The 21,690-nt window shown below is 42.5% G+C and overlaps 1 protein-coding gene across 3 annotated transcripts; it reads right to left on the reverse strand.

The window, feature by feature from the left end:
• Positions 1-1,210: 1,210 nt before the first annotated feature.
• klf4 (Kruppel like factor 4) lies at positions 1,211-17,318 on the reverse strand. 3 transcript variants are annotated; one of them, XM_031860112.1, is made up of 6 exons: positions 16,991-17,318; positions 16,331-16,407; positions 4,324-4,435; positions 2,812-3,679; positions 1,987-2,157; positions 1,211-1,533 (listed from the first exon to the last, which is right to left on the reverse strand). In XM_031860112.1, the coding sequence occupies exons 3-6, from the start codon at positions 4,411-4,413 to the stop codon at positions 1,358-1,360; spliced, it is 1,305 nt and encodes a 434-aa protein (XP_031715972.1). In that variant the 5' UTR covers positions 4,414-4,435; positions 16,331-16,407; positions 16,991-17,318; the 3' UTR covers positions 1,211-1,357. The 3 variants fall into 3 exon arrangements, with proteins under 3 accessions (XP_031715972.1, XP_031715971.1, XP_031715970.1); XM_031860111.1 differs by lacking the exon at positions 16,331-16,407; XM_031860110.1 differs by lacking the exons at positions 16,331-16,407; positions 16,991-17,318 and adding an exon at positions 4,579-8,760.
• Positions 17,319-21,690: the final 4,372 nt, after the last annotated feature.

Consider the following 21,690-nt stretch of genomic DNA (forward strand, 5'->3'; position numbering starts at 1 on the left):
AGCTGGATACATGTAGCAGAGACATATGAAGACACTATCTCACTGTAGCATCTTTATCGCTTTTATTCATATCGTGCACCCGAGAGCTTCAGCTTCTGGTGTCAACTTTGAATGTCAGCCAGTAACTCGGTTGTCCTCCCCATTCTTCCCACTGACAGGTTGAAAGAGAACCCCATGGAAACGGGACATTTTAGGAGTGCTTGTTAAAATAAATAAAAAATGCTTTTAACGGCAACATTGTTAGTTACCCTGCGGCGATATGGCTATTATCGGGGGGGGGGATACTGTGTGTGAGCGGCCTGTGAGCTATTGCTGCCATTTAAATGTGCTTCTCCATTACACTAGCGGGGAAATCTGTGATGTCTTCAATGAGATAATGATGTAGATATGGATATAGTATAAAGGGCATTATAGTTTTCTTATTTCAAATACATTTCATTTTATTATAGTGTAAAATACGAAACAATAACAAAGCATTTTTATTTACAAATGTACAAAATTCATGATTATATTACATATTTTGGCGATAAACAAAAAAATATTTGTTCAGAGTTACTCATTCAATACAAAAATATGAATGTCTCATATAAATTATTGCACTTTGCGACTGCAGTGCATTGAAGATTGCCATCACCGTGTCTAAAGTGAAGCGTTCACCTGATTTAAGTCAGATTGTGGAAGAGGGGTTTCCAAGAAACGCACAAACAACCATATGGCACTTTTTCATATTCTTCACCCTTTTGTATATTGTCCTTAATCTTTGGTACCTTTTCTTTGATAAAAAAAAAAACCTTCAGAGTCACTGAGCACCGTTCTGTATAAATTAACATTGTACCTGAAATTAATGGCATTGCAGGTGAAATGTGTATATAAATATAGATGTATTTATTAATACAGTATTCTAAACAGTGTCGTTGATAACAGAGCCTATATTGGCATGTTGCTGGTCTAAGGCCTCTGGAGATGTTTGTCTGTTGCTCCTGGTTTCCCCGACAGAAACACATTTCCAGTTAAAAGTTGTTGGCACCTGGTCCTCCAAGTTTTGTCAGTTAAATAAGACAAATTCCAGTTTGGTCCCTTTCATAAAAAGCTTACCACCCTGACTGAGAGGTCTTTTTCAAGTCGCCTGCTCAATGTGCGAAGACGGGATCAGTCTTGAGAGAAATTCGAGGCTCTTGAGGGAGTAATGCTGTTTTTGCCGCGAACACCACAGCTTGTCTTGATGCTTGACAACGGCTTGAAGGCAAATTATGGTTTTAAAAAAGTAAAAAAGTGTAGGTCACAAGTTTGTTCCGGGTTCTTGCTAACATATGTTGTTTTTCTTTCTTTTTTTGGATCCTTCATCCATCACAAAGTCTCATAAGTGTCTCTTCATGTGGAGAGCAAGGTGGTCTGACCTTGAGAAGGCCCGGTCACATTTCACACACTGAAATGGCCGGTGGCCTGTGTGCTTCCTGTAGTGGCGTGTGAGCTCGTCCGAGCGGGCAAACTTCCAACCGCAGCCGTCCCAGTCGCAGTGGTAAGGCTTCTCCCCTTTGATGGAAACACAATACACACATGGAGCAGTTAGCGCCGGCCCCGAGGTTAAACTGGCCCAACCTTCCCCACCTTGCGGAGAAAAGAGGTCTGTCCTGTCCAACAGCTAGTGCATGAACACCAAGCTAATCTGCCTGGGGCTTGTATTTGAACAGGGATCAGTCTAAACCTGTGTCACTGCACCTGTCTAGCAAGTCCCCTTCACCATCCCCCACTCATCTAACCCCCATCAGGACTGTAATTCACTGTGACTTGCTTGTTTTGAATAAAACCTGTAATTAGCTCTTAACAATAAAAACAGTAATAAAAAAAAAAGTGCTAAACTGTTAAACATTAAATAAAAAGACAAAATATGCTTCTTCATGAGAGTATCGAAAGATACCTGCACGTGGCACCATATAAATGGCTGACTAAACGACTGTAAAGAACATCTGAAACACAGTAACATACCTGTGTGCGTCCGGTGATGTGCTTTGAGGTGGGAGCTCTTTGTGTACGTTTTCCCACAGCCAACATAGTCACACGTGTGCGAGGCGACTCTCTTCCTCGGCCAGGAGCGCCGACCACGTTTAGGCTTTGGTTCCTCCGGCAAGCAGTCCCCACTTGAGATCATGTGGGGATCTGTGGGGGGGGGGTCAAAGGATTTTATGGTCATCTTCATGTTGCCACATGTAGGGAGAACATTTTCAGTGTACACATATATCAGACATAACACAGTGCATTAAGGTCACAGGTCCCATAACTTGGTTTGCATAGCAGATCATGTTGTAAAGAGAGCAACTTAGTCACTTCCGATGCATCGACACAGCAGGAGTTGCAGAATTTAATACTTTTTTCTGTCATCAACTTTAAGAAAACATCAGGCTTCTTCATAAAAACTTTTCAAATAACTTAAAAGTATTATAGTGTAAAAAGTTAACGCAAAAGTTCACAACAATGGATGACGACTACTAATGGATGAAAACAACAACATAACTTTAGTTACACATCTGGTAATGTCTTGTATCTTTTTTCGGTTGGTTTAAAGAACTTTATGATGAAAAGAAGGTTTTTTGCCCAAGCCCATTGGATGTAGGTTTCACTCCTTTTGATCTGCTGGTTTTGGGGTATAATTAAATCCCTTAAGGTCGTACGAGATGCATTTAAATATACTCTTCAGACTTGATATTCCTGTTGTCTCCTCTGTTCCATGTTAAGCTTTTTTTTTTCCACATTTAACTTCAAGAAATAATATAAAGTAGGGCGGAATTGTGAGAAAGAGAGATGTGCTCTAACCTTGGTACTGCAGGGTGGGTGTCTGAGGGTAGGAGCTGTAGCCCTGTGGGGAGCCATGGTGGTAACCCTGGGGAGTTAGAGGGATCTGAGAGTGGGGGTGTCCCAGAACCTGGTGCTCCCGGCTCAGAGGATGGTCTGGGGAGAGGGAAGAGGATGAGGATAATCTGCCGCCTGTCAAGGATCTCCCTCCGCCAGGGAAGCCATGTAGCTCTAGCTGGCATGGGCGCTGTTGCTGGCTCCCTCTGCCCTGGGAGTTCACCCCAGCCAGGTGTTGGTCTATGGGCTGCGAGATGTTGCAGGTACCGAGGTTCTCCTGCTTTATCCTGGGGCATATAAAGGCCGGCGAGGAACGTGACGGAGTCGGCTCCGACACGGCAGTAACGCAGATCTTGCTTACGTTCACGCCTTGGCTGTACTCGCCCATGTCCATCGTTGTCTTTACTACAAACTTGCCGTGGAGGCTGGTGGGGTGGAGGTATGCCGGGTCCAACTCCGCTCTCATGAGCTCTGCCACAAAGCCTCCAGAGGGCGAGACGTCACTGATATCTGGAATGGTATAGAGGAGCTCATTGGCAGTTCCCTGAGGGGAGGGGGGAGGGAAAGATGAGGAGAAGGAGCTGGGGGAAGGAGACAAGGTCTGGGCAGAGCTGCATGCCATGGCCTCCGCCTCCTGTTGCTGCTGCTGTTGCTGCTGCAGAATTGAGTTGGAAAGAATGAAGTCGTAGTCCAAGTCCAGGTCCGGCTCTGTCTCTTTCTTGAACATGCTGGGGCTTCTTGTGCTGGTGGCAGAGGGCTGGTCTGGATCAGTGCCCCTGCTTCCGGTTGGCACACTGGATTTCTTAAGAAGGGACAACTCCTCCTTCCATCTCTAAGGAAAGTTACAGAGGTATTAATGACTGTCCTCATATGGGCTGCTTGTCTGTGTCACCTTACTGTTTAGAAAAATCACACTTGTCACACCGTCCTTAAACTAAACACGAGTGCTTGCTTTGAATACATAATGACATCGGATACACATATAAGTCAATGCTTCAAGGAGGAAAGGAGTTGCCTCTTTAATGGAGAGTGACTATTTTGACAGCTCCGCCACAGAGCTCAGTCTGGTGCGGCAAGTGGCCTTGACACAAAGCACTTCCTAGAATACAGATTATTCTCACTGGCAAAGAAATTGCACTGGAAACCACTAGTGGTGGGCCGGGTAAGAAACACTTTTGAACAACCCCTTCTGAATAAAAATACTAATAATCATAGTGCGCTTCGGGGTGTTTTCTGGTGAGGTGTGTCCCATGTGCGCTTTCGCTCTCTCCATTCTCGCTAAAAACCGGCTGGAGTAGTCAATGTAAGCTGGTGCACGCCCCAGCAAGAGCACACAGTGTCAAGCCCCGACTGTGCCCATAATAACACAAAACAACTACACCGTAAATAAACTACACAGGTTACATATTTTTCTGATGCCCATATGGCTATTTGGCATGATGCAAAAAGATTAATAAGACACCACGGGCTACTCACTAAATTGGCATTTCCAATGGATTTACTCTTGACAGAGGGTCCGCTGGCGAACGTGGATATGGACGGCAGAAGCGTGCCACCTAAAGCCATCTCGACGTCATTTGCAGGTTGCCTGAAATTAAAACAGAAAAAAAGGTGGTAAATCCCTGCGTGTGGTGATCCGGAGACAGCGACTGCGGTCTGTTATAGTCCACAGAGCAGATGTGTGCATCAGTCACAATGTTGTTGTGGGAAAGTTCGTCAAAAGGTCCACACCTCATCAATGAGAATCTGGAGTTCCTTTCGGCCGCTCTTCGGGTGCGTTACTGCGCTGGGTTCAATGTCCCCGGATTGAAAGTTTCTGCTCCGCGTCGCGCGCTATACTACATCCCGGTACATGCTCCCGCTTGTTGGGCGCGCCGGGTGGAAGCAGCCAGAAGGTTTGAATTTTTGATTTTTTTTAAATTTTATTTCGGCAAGACAGAGCGGCGACGTACGGGGGAACCCCTCTCGCCTGTTGCCATGCGAGTACCGGCAGCCTGAACTGAGAAAACCGCGAGAGGTATCCTTAAGGAACTCGGAACTGCTGGACACGCCCTCGTTGCGCAGCAACAAGCTCGGAAAAACATTTGGTGCGAGGGAGGGAGCACGTGGGGGGAGGCTGGTGCGAGCGGGGAAGCGAAAGAGAGAGAGAGAGAGAGAGAAAGAGAGAGAGGGAGGGAGAGAGAGGTTTGTTTGTATTCATAGCAACGGTACCTATCATTGCTGCTGTTATCCCTGAGAAACGTGGGTGAGAAGCGCATCTTTGAGACGCTACAGAGGGTCACCTCACCTGCAGGCGTGGCCATCACCTGGATGAAAAGCACCTGGCTAGTTAGCTCCTTAAAAAAATAAAATGAATACTAATATAACACTTTGCTGGTCATTTATTTGCTACACTTGTTTGTCTGCAAGTGATAATAGGTGAGTGCAATTATTTCCCCACAGTTTACAGGCAATTATACAAAGTGTTGTATTTACATTACATCACTGGATTGCAGTAGGAGTCAACCCAAGGCATGCACGCAATTATAAAGCATGATACTAATCTTTTAATACATTTCTATAATTATATTCTTACAATATTTTTTTACTTTTACAATTAGGGATAAGATGAATTTAGCAGGCAGCACAAGAAGCCTATATTTCTACATTATACATCTATAGATGTAGACAAACTGTGGGTCTAATCTGCATAATAATCCATACCTTGGCTGCTGTGTGTTTACATTTTAGTTTTGTTTCTTGACACAGGTGTTTGAGGCAAAAATGTTATAGAAAGCAAACCTAATCAAGCCCTAAACAATATTTATTGGCCACCCTCGCAGCTCTTGCTCAATAACAAAAAAAAAGTCCTATGAAAAAGACTTAATGCAACACTACAGTATCGTAGTATCATATAAAACTTACCTTACCTGGGAAAATGGAAATGCTGAGAAGTGTTCAGTGTTGAGTTTGAATTGGGTTCAGGCAGTGTTTGCTCAGAGCTAAGCGAGCTAACACAAATCTCTCTCTCTCCAACATAATTAGACACATTGACTCACGAGTTCAGTGCAAGAGCAAACAAAGAGCTTGCCACTGATCCTGCTGCATCAGGATCTTGTCTGTCAGGCATGTCAACAAACTTAATTTCGACATTTTAACAGGACACAATTACCGTCACTGTTGGTTGGTCTCTTCATTCACTGTTTAAATTGCATGAATGCACGTTTCTTTGGTTGGCAAACAAAAACTGCTAGGAAAAAATAAGGACAACAATGGAACTTTGTAAATAGAAAGCATATTCTGTTGGGCAGCTCATTATAAATTGTTTGGTTAGATTAAGTGTCGATACTCTTAATATATCAAACAGTAATACGTGTGTTGTCTTCAACGTGCCTCTACAATTGTGTGCCTTTAACCCTACGATGTTTGAACTGCATGTCTCGTTCTTGGAGGCCTGCTTCCGACAGCAGGCAGGAACACAATGGCAGCCATGTCATTATAGCCATATTCTTTATGGTGGGAGATAATGGTTTTTGAAAATGATCTTCAAAACAAAAGCTTGACTTTGACAACTGAGGTGCTTCGCGTCGCAATAATGTCAGAGAGATGAGGAGTAGAGGATACAAAAATAAAAAGAAGAGAAGATGACACCGCTGTGTGTGTTTTTTTCTGACACAATGAAGTCATGGTAATTTGGTAACTCAACCCAAACCCTTGTGTGGGATATGTTAATACACATTTACAGTATTGACTGAAAGCAGTGCTGAGAATATGGAAGCTGCAATACCCAGCCCACGGTGAATCATTTCAAGTGTTACACAGTTCCAGATATTGACATTATGTCAACGCCATTGACGGCATAACCGCAAGAATCGGATGTGGAGCGATTGAGGTAATGTAGTTGTATAAACCAGCTTAACTTTTGAGTTCTAACTCGATACTTCAGGAGGTCACATTTTCCTGTCATTAATTCAACAAGTGTCCCGATAATGTTTCTCTGCTTATCAGCGAGGATCACATGTGGATGCCATGACACCTACTCGAAGAAGCACTGTCAGAATAATTCACTTTCTTTTTTCAAAAGTGAGCGCATGTGTCCTTCTTGGGGGTAGTGGGAGTTTCGACTGCTGAGACGTTAAATGTTTTCTAAACAGTAGTTGTGCAGCTGACAATCTGTGGTTAAGCTACTATTCAAAATCGAGATCAGACACAGTTGATGATCCAGTCACACAGGTGTGAATATTGATGTTATGTAAAGTAGTAAGCAACTGCACAGCTCTTTAAGTATTTTGGCTTTTTTTCCCCCCTCTCTTGTTGTGTATGTGACTGACATAGTTTCCACTGGTGTCCCTCAGTGAAGTTCCCCCTCCTGGAAAGCACCCAATTGAATATGAGTACCAGCGGATCATAACTCCAGATATTGAGGTTTTTCAGTGCTCTCTTCCAGATGCTGTTCGGTAATTAAAAAATAGCTTTCATTCTTTTCTTAATTCTTGAAAGCTGAGTCAAGCTTTTTTTTTTTTGGATTCGCTGTGCTGCAGTTCCCTCCACTCCACCTCACATTAACTGGAATGCAATTGTATATGTAGGAACTTTGCGTCAGTGTAAAGCTAAAGAACCATCGAGCAGCTCAGCAACAAGGCACCGACTACAGGCCTAATTGTGATAGGATTTCCCTCTGTTTTAGTGCATACATAATTCCTCCTCTCAGAAGTAGTTTGAAGACTTCACCACTATTATTATTTTCAATAAAACGTGTAATTTCACCTAATGTCCACTATCAAACATCTCCTTTTGCCTTTATATTTGATACCAACATCTGTTCAAAGCTCATACATCAATATTCAGGCATTCCAAATTCATAATGAACACCATGCTGTTGATGCTGACAAATTTCCACTGCAATATTGTTTTTTTTTAAAGATTTATAGTTTAGGCTACAGAAAATATTGCAAAAATGTCTCAAGATTCCTCAAAGCCCATAGTGACAGGCATCTTCAAAGTGCTTCTTTTGTCTGACAAACAGCCCAACGCCAAAAAGATTAGCAATTAAAACCGATGCCAAACAGCAAAATCAATAAACTGTCACATTTAAAAACTGGAAGCAGTAAATACTTGGAAAAAAATTGATTATCAAAATAGTTCATTTTGTGTCTATTGACTGAGTCATAGTTTCAGCTCTACAAACTACTACATGTTAAGATTTCTGATTTGTTTTATTTCATGTCTGCATCTTTATTTGTAATATTTTCATTCACAATAATCCCAAAACGCTCTGTGATCTAAAAACACCTGATGGATTCAGGCCCGGTGTTCAGTTTTACACAGTTTTTAGGCCTCAAGAGTTCACCACACCTGTTACTGCGGTCCAGACATCCACCAGCAAACGGAGCTTTGTATATAAATCATCACAGTGAAAAGAAATTTGCTTATGACAAAACAGTTCTGTATTTGTTTTCTAAAGGGCTCCATATGCTGACAGACGGGGCTGGTTGACAGTTCTGCTGTGTGATGGTATGCATATGGATGAGGTCTGAGTCAGTGAGGGTTGTTTGTTTGGACAATCCCAGCCGAGCCTCTATAGCTGGACAGGGCTGCGGTCAGGCTGGGATGCAACAGACCAACACTGAGCTTTCATCACATCATAGAATTCAGTGGTGGGCTTCCACAGGCGTTGGAAAATGTGGTTGAGGTATGGGACGGTGGTCGTGCTCATGTTTCAGGGCTTAATATTGGACTAAGAAGAGGAAGCGGAGAGAGGGAGCAACCGACTGAGAGGGAAGTGAGAGCTCCTGCCGGGCGGCAGGCTGTCCAGCCTTTGCCTGCCCTGGGATTCCTCTGCAGCCTTAAATATGCCAGTTATTTTTAACCAGCTACGTAACAGAGCCCAGCGCCGCCCCCCTCTGTTACAATATTTCCTTTCTGTCAGAAGGGGAAACGGAGGGGAGCCACACTTCCTGGTCACATGTTGCAGCTCCCAGAGACAGGGGAAGTGGGGAAGAGCGAACGAGGGGAGTGGAGGGCTCTTGGTTGGCTGCCTCATACCCACACCGTCCCACATGTTCACTTAGTACCGCCTTTCTATAAAGCCTGTCCCCCTCAGCTGGCCAGATGAGGCAGTCTGTTCTGATCTGACGCTCAGACGTCAGAAGCCAAGAGGACCAGAGCAGAGATTGGCGTTCGTGAGCTCAGGAGGAAATTAGTGTGTGGGTAAGGCACATCGGCAGACAAGAGGGGTGGGAGGAGGGCCCTGTGACGTCAGAACAGGGACCTGCCAGGATTAGAAGCCTCTAAAAAGAAAAAAAGGCCTGTGACTGAGCTGCCAGAGCTGGAGAAAATGTGTTTCTCTGTCTGTCTGACATGGGAGAATCAGGGACTTCCCATGAGCTCACCTTGTTGACATACGGAGAACTTCACGTCTCATTCTGCACCAACCTCACGACCAGCTAAATCAGTACCAGCCTCACGTCACAGACTGTAATGTTTGACTGATTGCTTCACGTCTACAGTGGACACATTAAATACACATAAGACCATTGGACGTTTGTCTAACTCACATAAAATCACTTAAGTGTCATTAAAACTTCAATGTCACCATTTGTTAATGATTATTTTTTTACAACTCAGAATACATTTGTGGCAGTTTTACAGGAAAATCCCGTGATATAAAAAATAAGACTAACCCTCTTGTTTAGTTTTGTACCCATGGGTGGGTACTGGGTTACGTTAACCCATCTGTGCTATATTGGCCAAAACAGGAAGAATTTGGATGTTTGTGTGCAGTATTTTGGATGTTGAAACCCTCAAATGGTGGTGCATTGCTAGGATCCTCACAAAGTAAAAGTTCAGGTAAACTATGATTGAAACAGAAGGATTCACATTCAGGGATGCTTCAGATCTTTGAGCCTTATGATGAAATATAGTGCAAATCAAGACAAATTCCCAAAGGAAATGTCTGAATCCGTGGGATGTCAAACTAGAAGATAACGCTTTTGTAAAACTCTTGCTAATAACAAATATATTTTGACAACTTCAACCTGGTTGGGAATTCTGGTAATCTTGTATTTATTTCGATGCATAAGCTAAGCATTAAATTACTAAACCCTTCAATCAGACTTTTTGTGGTTTATACTTTCTTTTTTTTAAAGTGACTTGAGCAGTCTACATAAACAAGGCAGTGTCCTCAATGAAAGAGATACTGTGTGTACCATCTATCCACAGGGTACTAGACAACATAATGTAAACATAGAAAATGACTTAATTCCTGCGGTACTATTTACAAATGCTGCTTCAAAAGCGGTTCATCTAAGGTTGAATATCAGTCGGCAGCATCTGTCGGCTATAAATGAGATCCGGCAATCAGCTCTTTGATACGAGTTTTAAAAGTTTCGACGCAATAGGAGACAATTAACTGTGCTCCAAGAAGGCAAAGTCGTCTGTGCCTAAAAGTGCAAAAAAAAAAAGAAATCATGATAACATGTGGTAAACAGAAAACAAGCATTGCATTCACAAGATGAAGTTGACCGACTGGGAAACAGTACGTTTCTGACTTTTATAGTACATTTCAGCTAATCAGCGACTTAATATGATTTACATCTTTAGCCATGTTAGCAATAAAGTGATTTATCTTAAAATGTTCCCAGTACTTTGCCCCCCCCCAATCTAATTGGGGGGGGGGCAATCTAATTTAACACAATCTAATTTAACACAAACCGTTTCAGTCACGCTTGTAACATAAAAGCTGAGCGTACAGGCTGTCAGTAACCCAAGACCACATCTTTACAATGTTAGAGAGGTTCCTATAGAAACATACGAGTATGAACGTTTTCCTCTTTATTTCTCTGTATGAGTATCAGACCGCTGCTGCACAGCAATTAATGCAATCACCAGCATTCTTCAACCATCAAGAGCGCTCTGGCATCGATTCAGAAGCAGCTAGAGGGTCGTCTATGCTCTCAATGTGCTGCTGTTAAACCTTGGCTGTCACACTTTCTCAACACTTGATTTAATCTTGTGTTCGTGAGACACATTGGAATTCGAGATGTATTGTTGATAGAGGCTCGCTTCAGTGGCATAGAGTTTGTGATTTACGGAGCTTTGAGCACGCGTAACATTGCATTTGGAATTTTAAGCATCTGTAATGTGAATTTTGAGCTCTCCAACGGATTTAGTTGAAGCCAAAATATTTTAAATGGATAGCTTTTACAGTTACAAATACCAAATAGCCTACACATGATCTCCAGACTGGCTGAGCACCGTCGAGTGGAGGTCTGCAGAAAAGCGTCACTAAAATATGCCAAATTTCATGTGGTAATTGTTGTCAGATTTGAGGGTAGTAGGCTTGTGCGTTCCTGAGAAGGTGTGGACTCGCCTGTTTTCCCACTGGGAGCGGTTGGGAATGTGTGACCTTTTCCACGGATCGCCGTTTTTCCAGGTCCTAGATTGACTCTCTGTGGAAACATACCCGCAATCGATGCAAATCTAAAATGACGCTAATTATTCTGGCTATCAGCACCTATAGGCGCTGCAGGATAATCCATGGTTAGTAGGACAGCGGAGACGGTCTTGTTGGGAAACTCCCGCCGCGAGCACCAGGGAACTCCTAATAAACTCGCTTTGCAATAAGAGAGGAGAAACATAATGTTTCACCACTGTTTCTCCAAACCTCCCTGTGGTATAAACTTTGATATTCAGGCATAAATCTGGGGGTTAGATGGCAAAACTTTTGTTAAATAAAAGCAGAATGTTGAGAAGGACTAAGAGGAGAGACATGGAAAATTATTGTTCAAAGCTGAAACTAACTTTTCTTACTCAATACCATTAGATTTCTTTTTCTGCATTTATATATATATATATATATATATATATATATATATATATATATATATATATCCCCAGTAATAGGCAAACAACTTTTATGGCAACATTTTTAAGCCAAGTGTCCATATCGAATCAGAAATGGCACATTGTGGTAACCTTAATCAAACTACAACTCATTCAAGACTGATCGTCCCTGCTGGAACGCTGAGGAAAGAACAATACTTGACAGGCCCAATTTAGGTGATAGCTTCTCCAGTCTGACGTTTTATTGACATCATGCTGAGTCTAATTGAGGAGGGGGGGGTTTCAGTAACTCAAACCAGATGGGCCACCAGCTCATGAACTAACAACCCCCCCTCTCTCCACCCGTTCTCACTCACTGTCTCCCTCTCTCTCTTACACTTAAAGCTATTTTGGCTAAGTGAAATACTTATACTATGAAATGTCATAAAACTGACTTATTTGGTCAGATTTATATTCATTGCACAAATCTGATACCATGCCATTTATCATAAAGATACTTAAAGCTGGCAGTGGAAAGTAAGTGGTGAAAGCATTATCTTTGCATGTTGAACTCCATGGATATTATATCGAATTTTCTTTTTTTGGATATACTAATGACTCCCCTTGAGGGAATAGTTAAGCATTTTGTGAAATATGCTCATTGCTTTCATGTTAGAGGAGAAGATTGATACCACCCTCATTGTATGCTAAATATGTAGCTGGAGCCAGTTAGCTTAGCTGCTAAAGACGGCAAACAGCTAGCCTGGCACTCTAGGGCAGCACAATCCACCTACAGCTACCAGCACGTCTAAATTAACAAGTTGGTTTTTAATTAACAAGATCTAGAGTGTGAAAACAGCCTTCTACGTGGCAGACTATTTTATGGAAATAGAACATCTAATTCGTGCACTTTAGAGGTGCTGGATGGCTAGAGCCAGGCTAGCAGTCTTTATGCTAAGCTAAGCTAACCGACTGTTGGCTCCGGCTGCATATTTAGCATACAGTGGTATCAGCAAATATGTCGAGCTATCCTTTTGAGCCCAAAGTAAAACTCCAACACAGAGCATTAACATGACACACACATGTGCGCACACTCGCACAGAGAGTGTGTGAGCTACTACACAGACTGTTCACTAGACACATGGATTTAATAACCGAAAAGGAAACGGGCCGTTGGAAGTGAACTAAATTAGTAGGTTCACATGGATTTCTTTCGAACCAAAATGGGAATCGTGCCACATCAGCACAGCACTTTTCATATGCAGGCATTTTTGAAAAGACATCAGAGACTTTCTGATTTCATACCAACTGCGATCAATAGTTGCACTTTGAAGGCATTAAAGTGATTTCACCAACTGTTAATGACATTCATGACGCAGCTTGTAGGATATGGTACTGTAATCAAATTTTTTTTTCCTCTGCCCCCCCCCCCCAAGCCTGAGAAGTTCTTCCAGAATTAAATTAGGATTCTCCTCGCAGAACTTTTCACATAAATGCCCATAAACATGACAAAAGCATGGTAATCGTTAAAGCTTGGCCAGTGGAAATCCATGTAAGTCTGCTTAAACACTGAATAGTGTGCTTGCCCACACATTTTATTTATTATATTCTTTGGTGGGAAACAGTTCTGTAAAAAATTGTGTAAAGATGGCCTAGAAGAGATGTATAAACAATTTCAATTCTTCTTCAGTGTATTGGAAACATTCAAAAAAAGCATCAATCAGACCACTGGAAGTGATGCAACTCGATCCTGGTCACATCAGCTGTCTCATTTATTTTCCAGATACTGCCACAGGAAGACAGTTGTATGTGGATGATAATGGTAGAGACAGCTTTTAAACATTAACAAATATTGAACAACATTAACTCCAATCAAGTTCACTCTTTGAGGGATTTACAAATTAAATTACTAAACCACAAATTGTTTTGCTTTGACTTAAGTCAGTTTTATTTCCCTCTCTGCTTTTGTATTTGCATGCAAAGGCCAATTTACTCATTGTGACTTGTGGTATATGTCTGTTAAGTGGTATATTTGCTGTTGGAGGAGATTGTGAGCTGTAATTGTAGCAGATCATGCAGAGGCACTCATTCAACTGTGACACTTTTTTTTTGTGGATCTTCTTAAATCCAAGAACTAAATGAGGATCTGGTGCCCCAAAATTTGCACGAAAAGACAGGCAATCAGACGCCATTGTTGACAAATGGCAGTTGATGGTCCATGGCGAGATGGTGAATGAGAAATATTTTGACATATATTGCTGGTTTGCGAGCTGCAGTTTTGAAAGTATAACTTGCTGCGTAGTTGCCATTTTTCCTGTTTGAACACGCCAAATCGGAACTTGAGGAGATGCCAGTTCTGTTGGAGGAATCGCTTCTTATGCAATTGTTTTCAAATGAATGCTTTCATCAGTTGACAGGTTTGATACGTTTCAAGATAGTTTTCTGTCTCACTTTATTTCAACATAAATGTTTTTGTGAGCTTTTTCCAACAATACCTCAAGTCACAAAACGTTTTTTTTAAGAGAACCCTGTGACTCAGGCAGCGGCCATGTTTCTAACTATGTGACCATGCTGGTCACATAGTGGTTTACAGACCTTACAGAGTGGATGTTCTCCAGCTTGTTGAAGGTGTGAGAGTGTGGTTGGACTTATTCCACTGCCCCACAATGCCAAGCTACAGTATGTGTGCCTGCTCACATACGTGGCAGACGTGAGCTAGCTACATCCATACCAAGGAAAATGTGACGCGGGATACTGTGCTGAAATGTCAACGTACTATGGAACATCACAAAAATCCAGTGAGACGTGGGTATGCAAACACCATGTAAGCATATGCGTGCACACACTAATGCACACCTCCACTCTGAATGCTGAGGGGAAAATACAACTTTTTGTTTGTCTTGGAGGCTTCGGCACCAATGTCACCACATTCACATACAGCAAGAAGAAGTCATTAAGCTATTTAAAGCACAGCCAAGTTCACAATAATGGGCTCATTCAGCTAGGCCTTGTAGTGTTTTCTTGTTAAATAAGTAAAGAGCCTTCCTGCGCAGAGCAAACAAGTGCATGACTCCACAGTGAAGAGAAGAACAATCAACAGTGTGTGTCCCTGCTCACACATACCCAGGAGCTATGAGTATCCTCATTTCTACATTCTGCATGTCTGAAAGAGACGTATGAATGGAGGAGCAGTATACCTTAGAAAATTAGAGTTTAGTGGGTTAGTTTCCCTCCTGTGTCACAGAGCTGGGAACCACCGCAGGGACGACGTTAAGCTATTTTTAGAGCAGCTCACCTCTGTTTCCCATCTGGGTTTGAGAGGATTCAGGACACCCCAGAGGATTTTGAACAAGCTAATTAATAAAAAATGTCTTTCGGAAGATGTTTTGCAGATATGTGTGGTTACTCAAAACAGTAAAAATACACATACAGTTTATGACAACAAGTTTCTTGTCATCTATTTGTCTTCTTTTCATAGCTTTAGCCGACTCCTATTGGTAAGATTGTACTCATCAAGTGAGGCTATAGCATCTCTGTGAGGCTGTTCTCAGGCTAAATGATAATAGCAGTATGCTAACATATGCATAATGACAATGCTAACAGGCTGATGTTAAGCAAGTATAATGTCTGCCTTGCTAACATTTTCTAGTTAGCACGAGACACAATGTACAGCTGAGGGATGTAATTCGTTTTGGAGGTATTTGGTTATAAACCAAACTACTGGACAAATTAACAAATGTAAGACACACTAGATCTTCAAAGTAATTTAAGGTAATCCTATAGGAGCCATGACTGTCTGTACAAAATATCATGGTAATCCAACAAATAGTTATTTGATAGTCAATAGTCAATATTTTAGTCCGACAAACTGCCACTAGCCACGCAGCTAGCTTGACTTAAAAAAAGCTGTATGGGCAAGAAACACAATGGCTTAGCGTAATGGGTTTAAATGAACCCCCAGGTCAGCCGAACTCTTTTGGAAAAAAGAATACGAGTTAGAATTTGTAAACATCCAACTCAGTTTACAGGCCAACTTCCTGCTTCAACTGACCTACAATACCTATGACACAGCTGCTTAGTTAGGCATGCGCGCTCTCAAGTTTTCTTGTGCCATGACGGATTATTGCCAATAGCTGACGTGCGCGCGCTTGTGTTTTACCTGCGAGTAGTGGTTAGATCGTTTGGCTTAGGTGTTGGCTTGTCTGATCCTCCAAAAATTTCTTGCCTCATCCGACTTCATTGTGGCGATTTCAACATGGCTCCCAGATCTAAGCGATTACTTTGGTGAGTACAAAGTTATAATATGGTCACACCCCTTTAATGCAAAGTACACATGACATAATTTTATGGCGGGTGGAAGAGATTAAGATTTCATCTCTTTGAAATACCATTGATTTAACTTTTTCCTTCCTTTATTTCACCCTTTCTCCTCTTATGTTCTTCAAAGATAAAGTAATGAGCACGCATAACCCTCATCAACACATCCACCAAGACTTGCTTTTCGTTCCATAACAAAGAATCCAGATTGCGCAACTGTCTGTCAAACCAGTTTTTTGTTGTCCTCACTATTTTAATACTTTACCACAAAGTTGCAGAGGGAGGACCCTCCCCTCCCTGTTACTCATTCAGATGCGTGCGTAAGCAGCCGCTACTGACCTGAGTAGTATTCCATTACTCTTACCGCTATTATTGTCTTCATCATCCTCATCGTCGCTGTTGCTGTACTGTTAGCTCCCTTTGCCAGGCTGGTGTAAATGACTGTCGATAAAAACAAGAGAGCAACTCACTGTGGCACAGCCAGGCTTGGATCTGAATGTAGATAGTGCATTGCCATGGAAATGTTCATCTGTTTAGTTTCTTTCTCTCTAACAGGGAAACTAAAGTTAAAAAAAAATCACAGACGTATAGAAAAAGGGGGGAAATACAGGCATTGAAAGAGTAAAGAGGCAGCAGAAAAGCAATGAAGAGAAAAGAGGGATGTGGAAAAAGGTGGACGATGGAAGTGTGCCGTGTACAAAGCAGCAGAATGACCAGCAGCAGGTGTTGGAGACGTAGTAACACGACTGTGGGTCAAGGACAGATCATTGTCGAAGGGGGTTTTCCATTGAGCTGAGGGTCTCTGTAGTATTATGTCACTCTTACGGCCCCATTAAGCCATAATGAGGGTGTTAGCTAAAGTATAATGTCACAGTGGACACTGCCAGCAATACTATTACACTTGGCTCCACAGAGTATCAATGCTGTCACTGTATCAGTTTGTCCATATGACAATCACCAACCTAGAAAATTTAGGCGAAACTCAACAGATATTTGACGGATCAAACTGTGGCGACACACTCACCGAGCACGGAGGCAGGAGAAACCAGGTCAGACGCCATCGTGAGAGAGAAGCCAGGGAACGGGGCCAGAGAGTAAATATTCAGTTGCGTGCTGATCTGGTGTACACACCCTCTGCCCACAGATAGGAGCAGCCTTTTATCTCAAACTGTACACACACTGGCTCAGTAACAGTGACAGGACATAAAAATAGCAGCACTGAGCAATGAGAAAATGCCGATGGAGCATCTTCAGTGAATATGGAAAATATCAAGAATTGATGATATGGTAAAGATGCAATATGCGACTTACATTGCTTTAATCATTTTCCACATTATCCACCCGTACTAGAGAGTCTGCGGGGCTTCTCTCATTTCACCGTGGGTGTTGAAGTGATTTTAGCCGTTTGCGCACACATTACTGAGTTCTTATTCTGAGTTTCTTCATTTTTAGGATCCCTATAAAAACTCATTTATGAGCATGAAAATATGGCAAATAAAGGAGCCAAGCCAAGCGAAAGTTATAAAAACTCGCCACTCACACATTAAACCTGTATACTAAGATAGATGTTAAATGGATTGACCACTTGTCATTCCTTACCTAAATGCTGCGATAGCTTTTCTCTCTGTTCCCTACTGCCATAATGTCTCTTATTCAGCTCCATTTTAAAAGGCATCCTTTTTCTGGGGACCATGGCCCGAGCCACAAAATGTGAGAAACAGAGAGAGTTCTTGTTGCTGACGGGACCAATTTGATGCTTATCGCCATTTCTGTGCGCCACTCGGTCTCCACTCCATGTCGTGACCAGTTTCTTTGCAATAGAAAATAAAGTGGACCACAGAATGCTAGCTTCATCTCACAGTTCATCAGATAAAGCCACAGGCCGCAGTGACAAAATGCACCCGAGGAGCTTCTCAAAGAGACCTTTTGTGACTTTGCCCCCCCCCCCTCTGTCTAAACAAAACGAATAACTATGCTCAGAGCCAGGGTCCATTTCTAAAATACACACACGCATATAATTATTGGCAGCTAATTGGCTAGCAGAGCGTTACGGTACAGAGGCAGCGTGATTATTTAAAAAACATTTCCTGTTTGAGTTCACGGATGCTTTGATTGATAAGCACAAAAGACACAGTTTTGTATCGTCAGAGATTGCAGGCGCCAATCCAAAAGTGGAGAAGTTCTAATATAAAGGGTGAGTTGTGGAAAGGTGTCACAGTGTAATATTTGCTCCTCTAGGCCTGTTGAAGTAAGACTTAATCCCAATTCAAAATAGTAAGAGAGAATTGTGCTTTCTGTGGTAGACCGTTGGGTTCAATGTGCTTGAAATGAGCTAGTTTGTGCGACGTGTCGTCCCACCACATCTAAAAGGAAAAAATGTTTATACCCGTCCCAAAAGGCCACACTTCAAGGCGGGGCGAAAAGCCTGCCGTCTCAGCCTCATCCTGGCTGCATCAAACTGCATCTAAGATCTCTCTCTCTCTCTCCAGGAACTCTGTATTTTCTGTCTGTTTATTGTTATCTCGACGCAAAAAACAACACAAATGTGGGTTATGCTGCTCCACGTGCTAAGTGACGCTAAAGGAAAACTCAAGAGGTTACCAAAGTAACGAGGACTCATCTTCTAGCAACAGATATTTGTGCTGAATTTCAATGCAATCCACCATATAATTATTTCACCAACAAACAAACATGTCACACTCCTTGTGGCACTTGAGGAAAAGTCAGTTAGGCTCAAAGTAGTTGACAGACTGACGGACCGAGAAATCTGTGAGAAATAACAACTTAATGGAGAGAACTTCCGATCCTGCCATCTTTCTTATCTTTGCACACCTAAAACTGCATGAAGTGGGCGTGCTTGTCCAATTGTTGGTTTTATTAGATACAAAAATCAGAGGTAGCTCCCAACGTGTGTCAGATGCTGTCAGACGATCCAACAAACCCTTTGTTGGAAACGTATTGACACTACAGCTATCACACATAGACTTGTTAGGCGTCTAATGCAACACCAATTCAATAGCTCTGCAATAAACGCTAACTTTGCGACACTTATCATTTTTCATCTGCGTTAAGACAGAGTCAAAAGGTCAACTTCATGGTATATTTGGATTATGACATAATAGCATCATTTCCACCCCTCTACGTGCACCCGCTGTAGCAGGCGCATGACTTTTCCTCAGACTCACAGACCTACTTTCACTACATCACAGGATGCACACAGGAAGGGAGGAACAGGCTGGAGCTTGAGCCCGGCTGGAGAGGAGTAAGCAGCCATAATGTCGGTCACAGGGCGATGACCTCATAACATCGTGCCTTCAGCCTGCGCTTATGCAACAGACCCAGCGCCACCCGTTTTGCGAGGCTGGAGAGGAAGCGCTGAGGACAGACAGCCTCCCTCTCGGGGGGCCGGGTGGAGAGACGGGCCAGAGCTCAGATCTGATTTCTCAGGAAGGAAAAGAGAAGGGAGGGGAGCGTCGGATAAGAGCGCTGCCGTTGCTGTATTTTATCCTTTCTCCCTCTTAACTGTGACCAAGGCCTGTGTTATGAATGCCACATAGGTGGAGTTACTACACACACAAAGCTGAGCCGGGTCTAATCTTGTTACTTATTCTGTCCAGTAACAATACAGGAGTCCAGATACGTGTAGTTCAAGAGAAACTGCATGAAGAAAAAGCTACATCTTGAGCGGCTGCTGCCATTTCGAGAGTTGACGCTTTATGACACTTCAGCATTCCTAAAATTCACCTTAAAGCACTTAGTCCTGTCTGATCTCTTTCACTTTCCTTTGCCGTCTTTAAGCAAGCTTCTTCCTCACACTAGCAGGTGATTTTTAAGTGCTTGTCTGCCCCGGGCCGAGGGGCGCTTCAGTCTGGCTATAAAAAGTAAATTACTACAACAGGAAGCTCCCGTCAGCTGGAGGAATACACACAACAAGGGCCTAGCCCAGGTCAAGGAATGTACACACGCCCATGCAGTGTGCACACAGATACAAGCACAAGTACCTTGATACATGCTAGATATCAGTCTACGTCTGTACACCCATTGATGCTGACAAACACACCTTAAACGACGTCCATGCCCTCTCCACATCTATTATTCCCTCCTTAATTCATCTGTAATGACGGGGCACTCCCGGCAACACGGCATCTCTCCACCCACCAGAGGACGTGGAGCCTCGTGCCACAGTTTTGACACAGTGTTGGCAGAGGAAGTGAACCCACACACTGCTGGCCAGGGATCAACCACTGCCAACCTCACCACCTGTCGGCCTCGCCTGTCAGTGTAACGGTCAAACAGTCTGCAGCGTGTGTGTGTGCGTAGTATGTCATTAGTAAATTAGCATAGCATTTGTTATCGTGGATCCATCTCTTTATTGACTTCAAGCATCTATTTGTTGTACTTCAACTCTTTATTTGAACTAAAAACAAGTCTGCTTTAAAAATGCAAAAATTTTATCTCCCATAGGTGTTCAATTACGTTGATTTGTGTATTTACAGATAGTCCAAGTATTTGGAGTATTCATAGAATAATAATGTAAAGGTTCACCAGAGTATGGACGTAAACACGCTTAACACTGAAATTCTGCACTTTAACCTCACAGTCTTCCTTTCATATCCAAAATGCTGGAGTAGAGCCAAAACAATGAAAGCCATATCACTCTCTTCAAATACTTACAAACTGCACTGTATCAGTAAATCTATATGCTTACCGTAACATATCAGTTTCCGTGTTGGCCGATACTGTACATCTCATCGAGAATAAATTCATAAACACTTTGAAACTGCAAAGTCACACACTGAAGAGATGCGTCCGTATTTTCTCATATGATCTTTTATCATTCTTCAGTGGAGCGTTGCTCAAGCAGGCCACGCAAACATTGGTTATTTTTCTTGCTTCATCTTTGACTCCCAACTACTAAAGCTGGGCTTATAAAAGTAAATTACATGTCTATAAACTAACCTCCCGGGGTTTGTTGGGCCATATTTGAAGTTGCGTCATGGCAGCAAAACAAACCCTAAATTATGTAACGCACAGCCGTGGTACTCTCAGCTCAGCAGTTGTGTGTTAAAGCTGGGGTGGGCAGTTTTCTGAAAAAAGGTTAAAAAAAAAAAAAAAAAGATTTTGAAAATGTAACCCTCCTCCTACAGCTCTCCCCTCTCTGTCATAAGCCCCTCCCACCACACGAGCATTGACTCACACTTCATACAGTAACCTGTACGAATACTAGCCATTCGTTTCAAACATCATCCCGATCGGGATTGTGGTCCTGATGCCATGATATAGAGACAATTTTATGAGAAGTACCGTCCTGTTTAGCTTTTTAGTTTTATTTGTATGTTTTTTACTCTGTATCTTGTGTGCACTGTCCACTTTGCTGCTGTGAATTTCCCCACTGTGGGACTAATAAAGGATTATCTTATCTTAGCCAAATATCACAGATTTGCCTCATATGCATGTGTGCATGTGGTTTGTGAGTTAACCTTTGTCTCAGCGCTCTCTACCAAACAACATAGTCCGGATACTTTAACTTCAACCTTTTCCAAGTAAAAATAAAATCGAGGCAAATGAGTGCACAGTTTGGTAGCTAGCTAGTTAGCGAGTTTGAGCTCTTCCAGTGAAAACAGGGTAACCGTAGTAAAGTGTTGTCTAAATAAATGTCTCCTGGACTAATTGGTATCAACAGTTCTTATTTAAAATCTTATGCATGGATGTCTGATTTCTGCT

Source organism: Anarrhichthys ocellatus, unplaced genomic scaffold, assembly GCF_004355925.1.
Source record: "Anarrhichthys ocellatus isolate YVR2014 unplaced genomic scaffold, GSC_Weel_1.0 scaffold23, whole genome shotgun sequence".
In the NCBI taxonomy this organism is placed as follows: domain Eukaryota; kingdom Metazoa; phylum Chordata; class Actinopteri; order Perciformes; family Anarhichadidae; genus Anarrhichthys; species Anarrhichthys ocellatus.

Coding starts and splice junctions, on each gene's coding strand:
- klf4 (XM_031860110.1), bottom strand. Junction 3,680..4,323: donor CCATTGGAAATGCCAATTTA/GTGAGTAGCCCG, acceptor AACTTTCCTTAG/AGATGGAAGGAGGAGTTGTC. Junction 2,158..2,811: donor ACCCACCCTGCAGTACCAAG/GTTAGAGCACAT, acceptor CCCCCCCCACAG/ATCCCCACATGATCTCAAGT.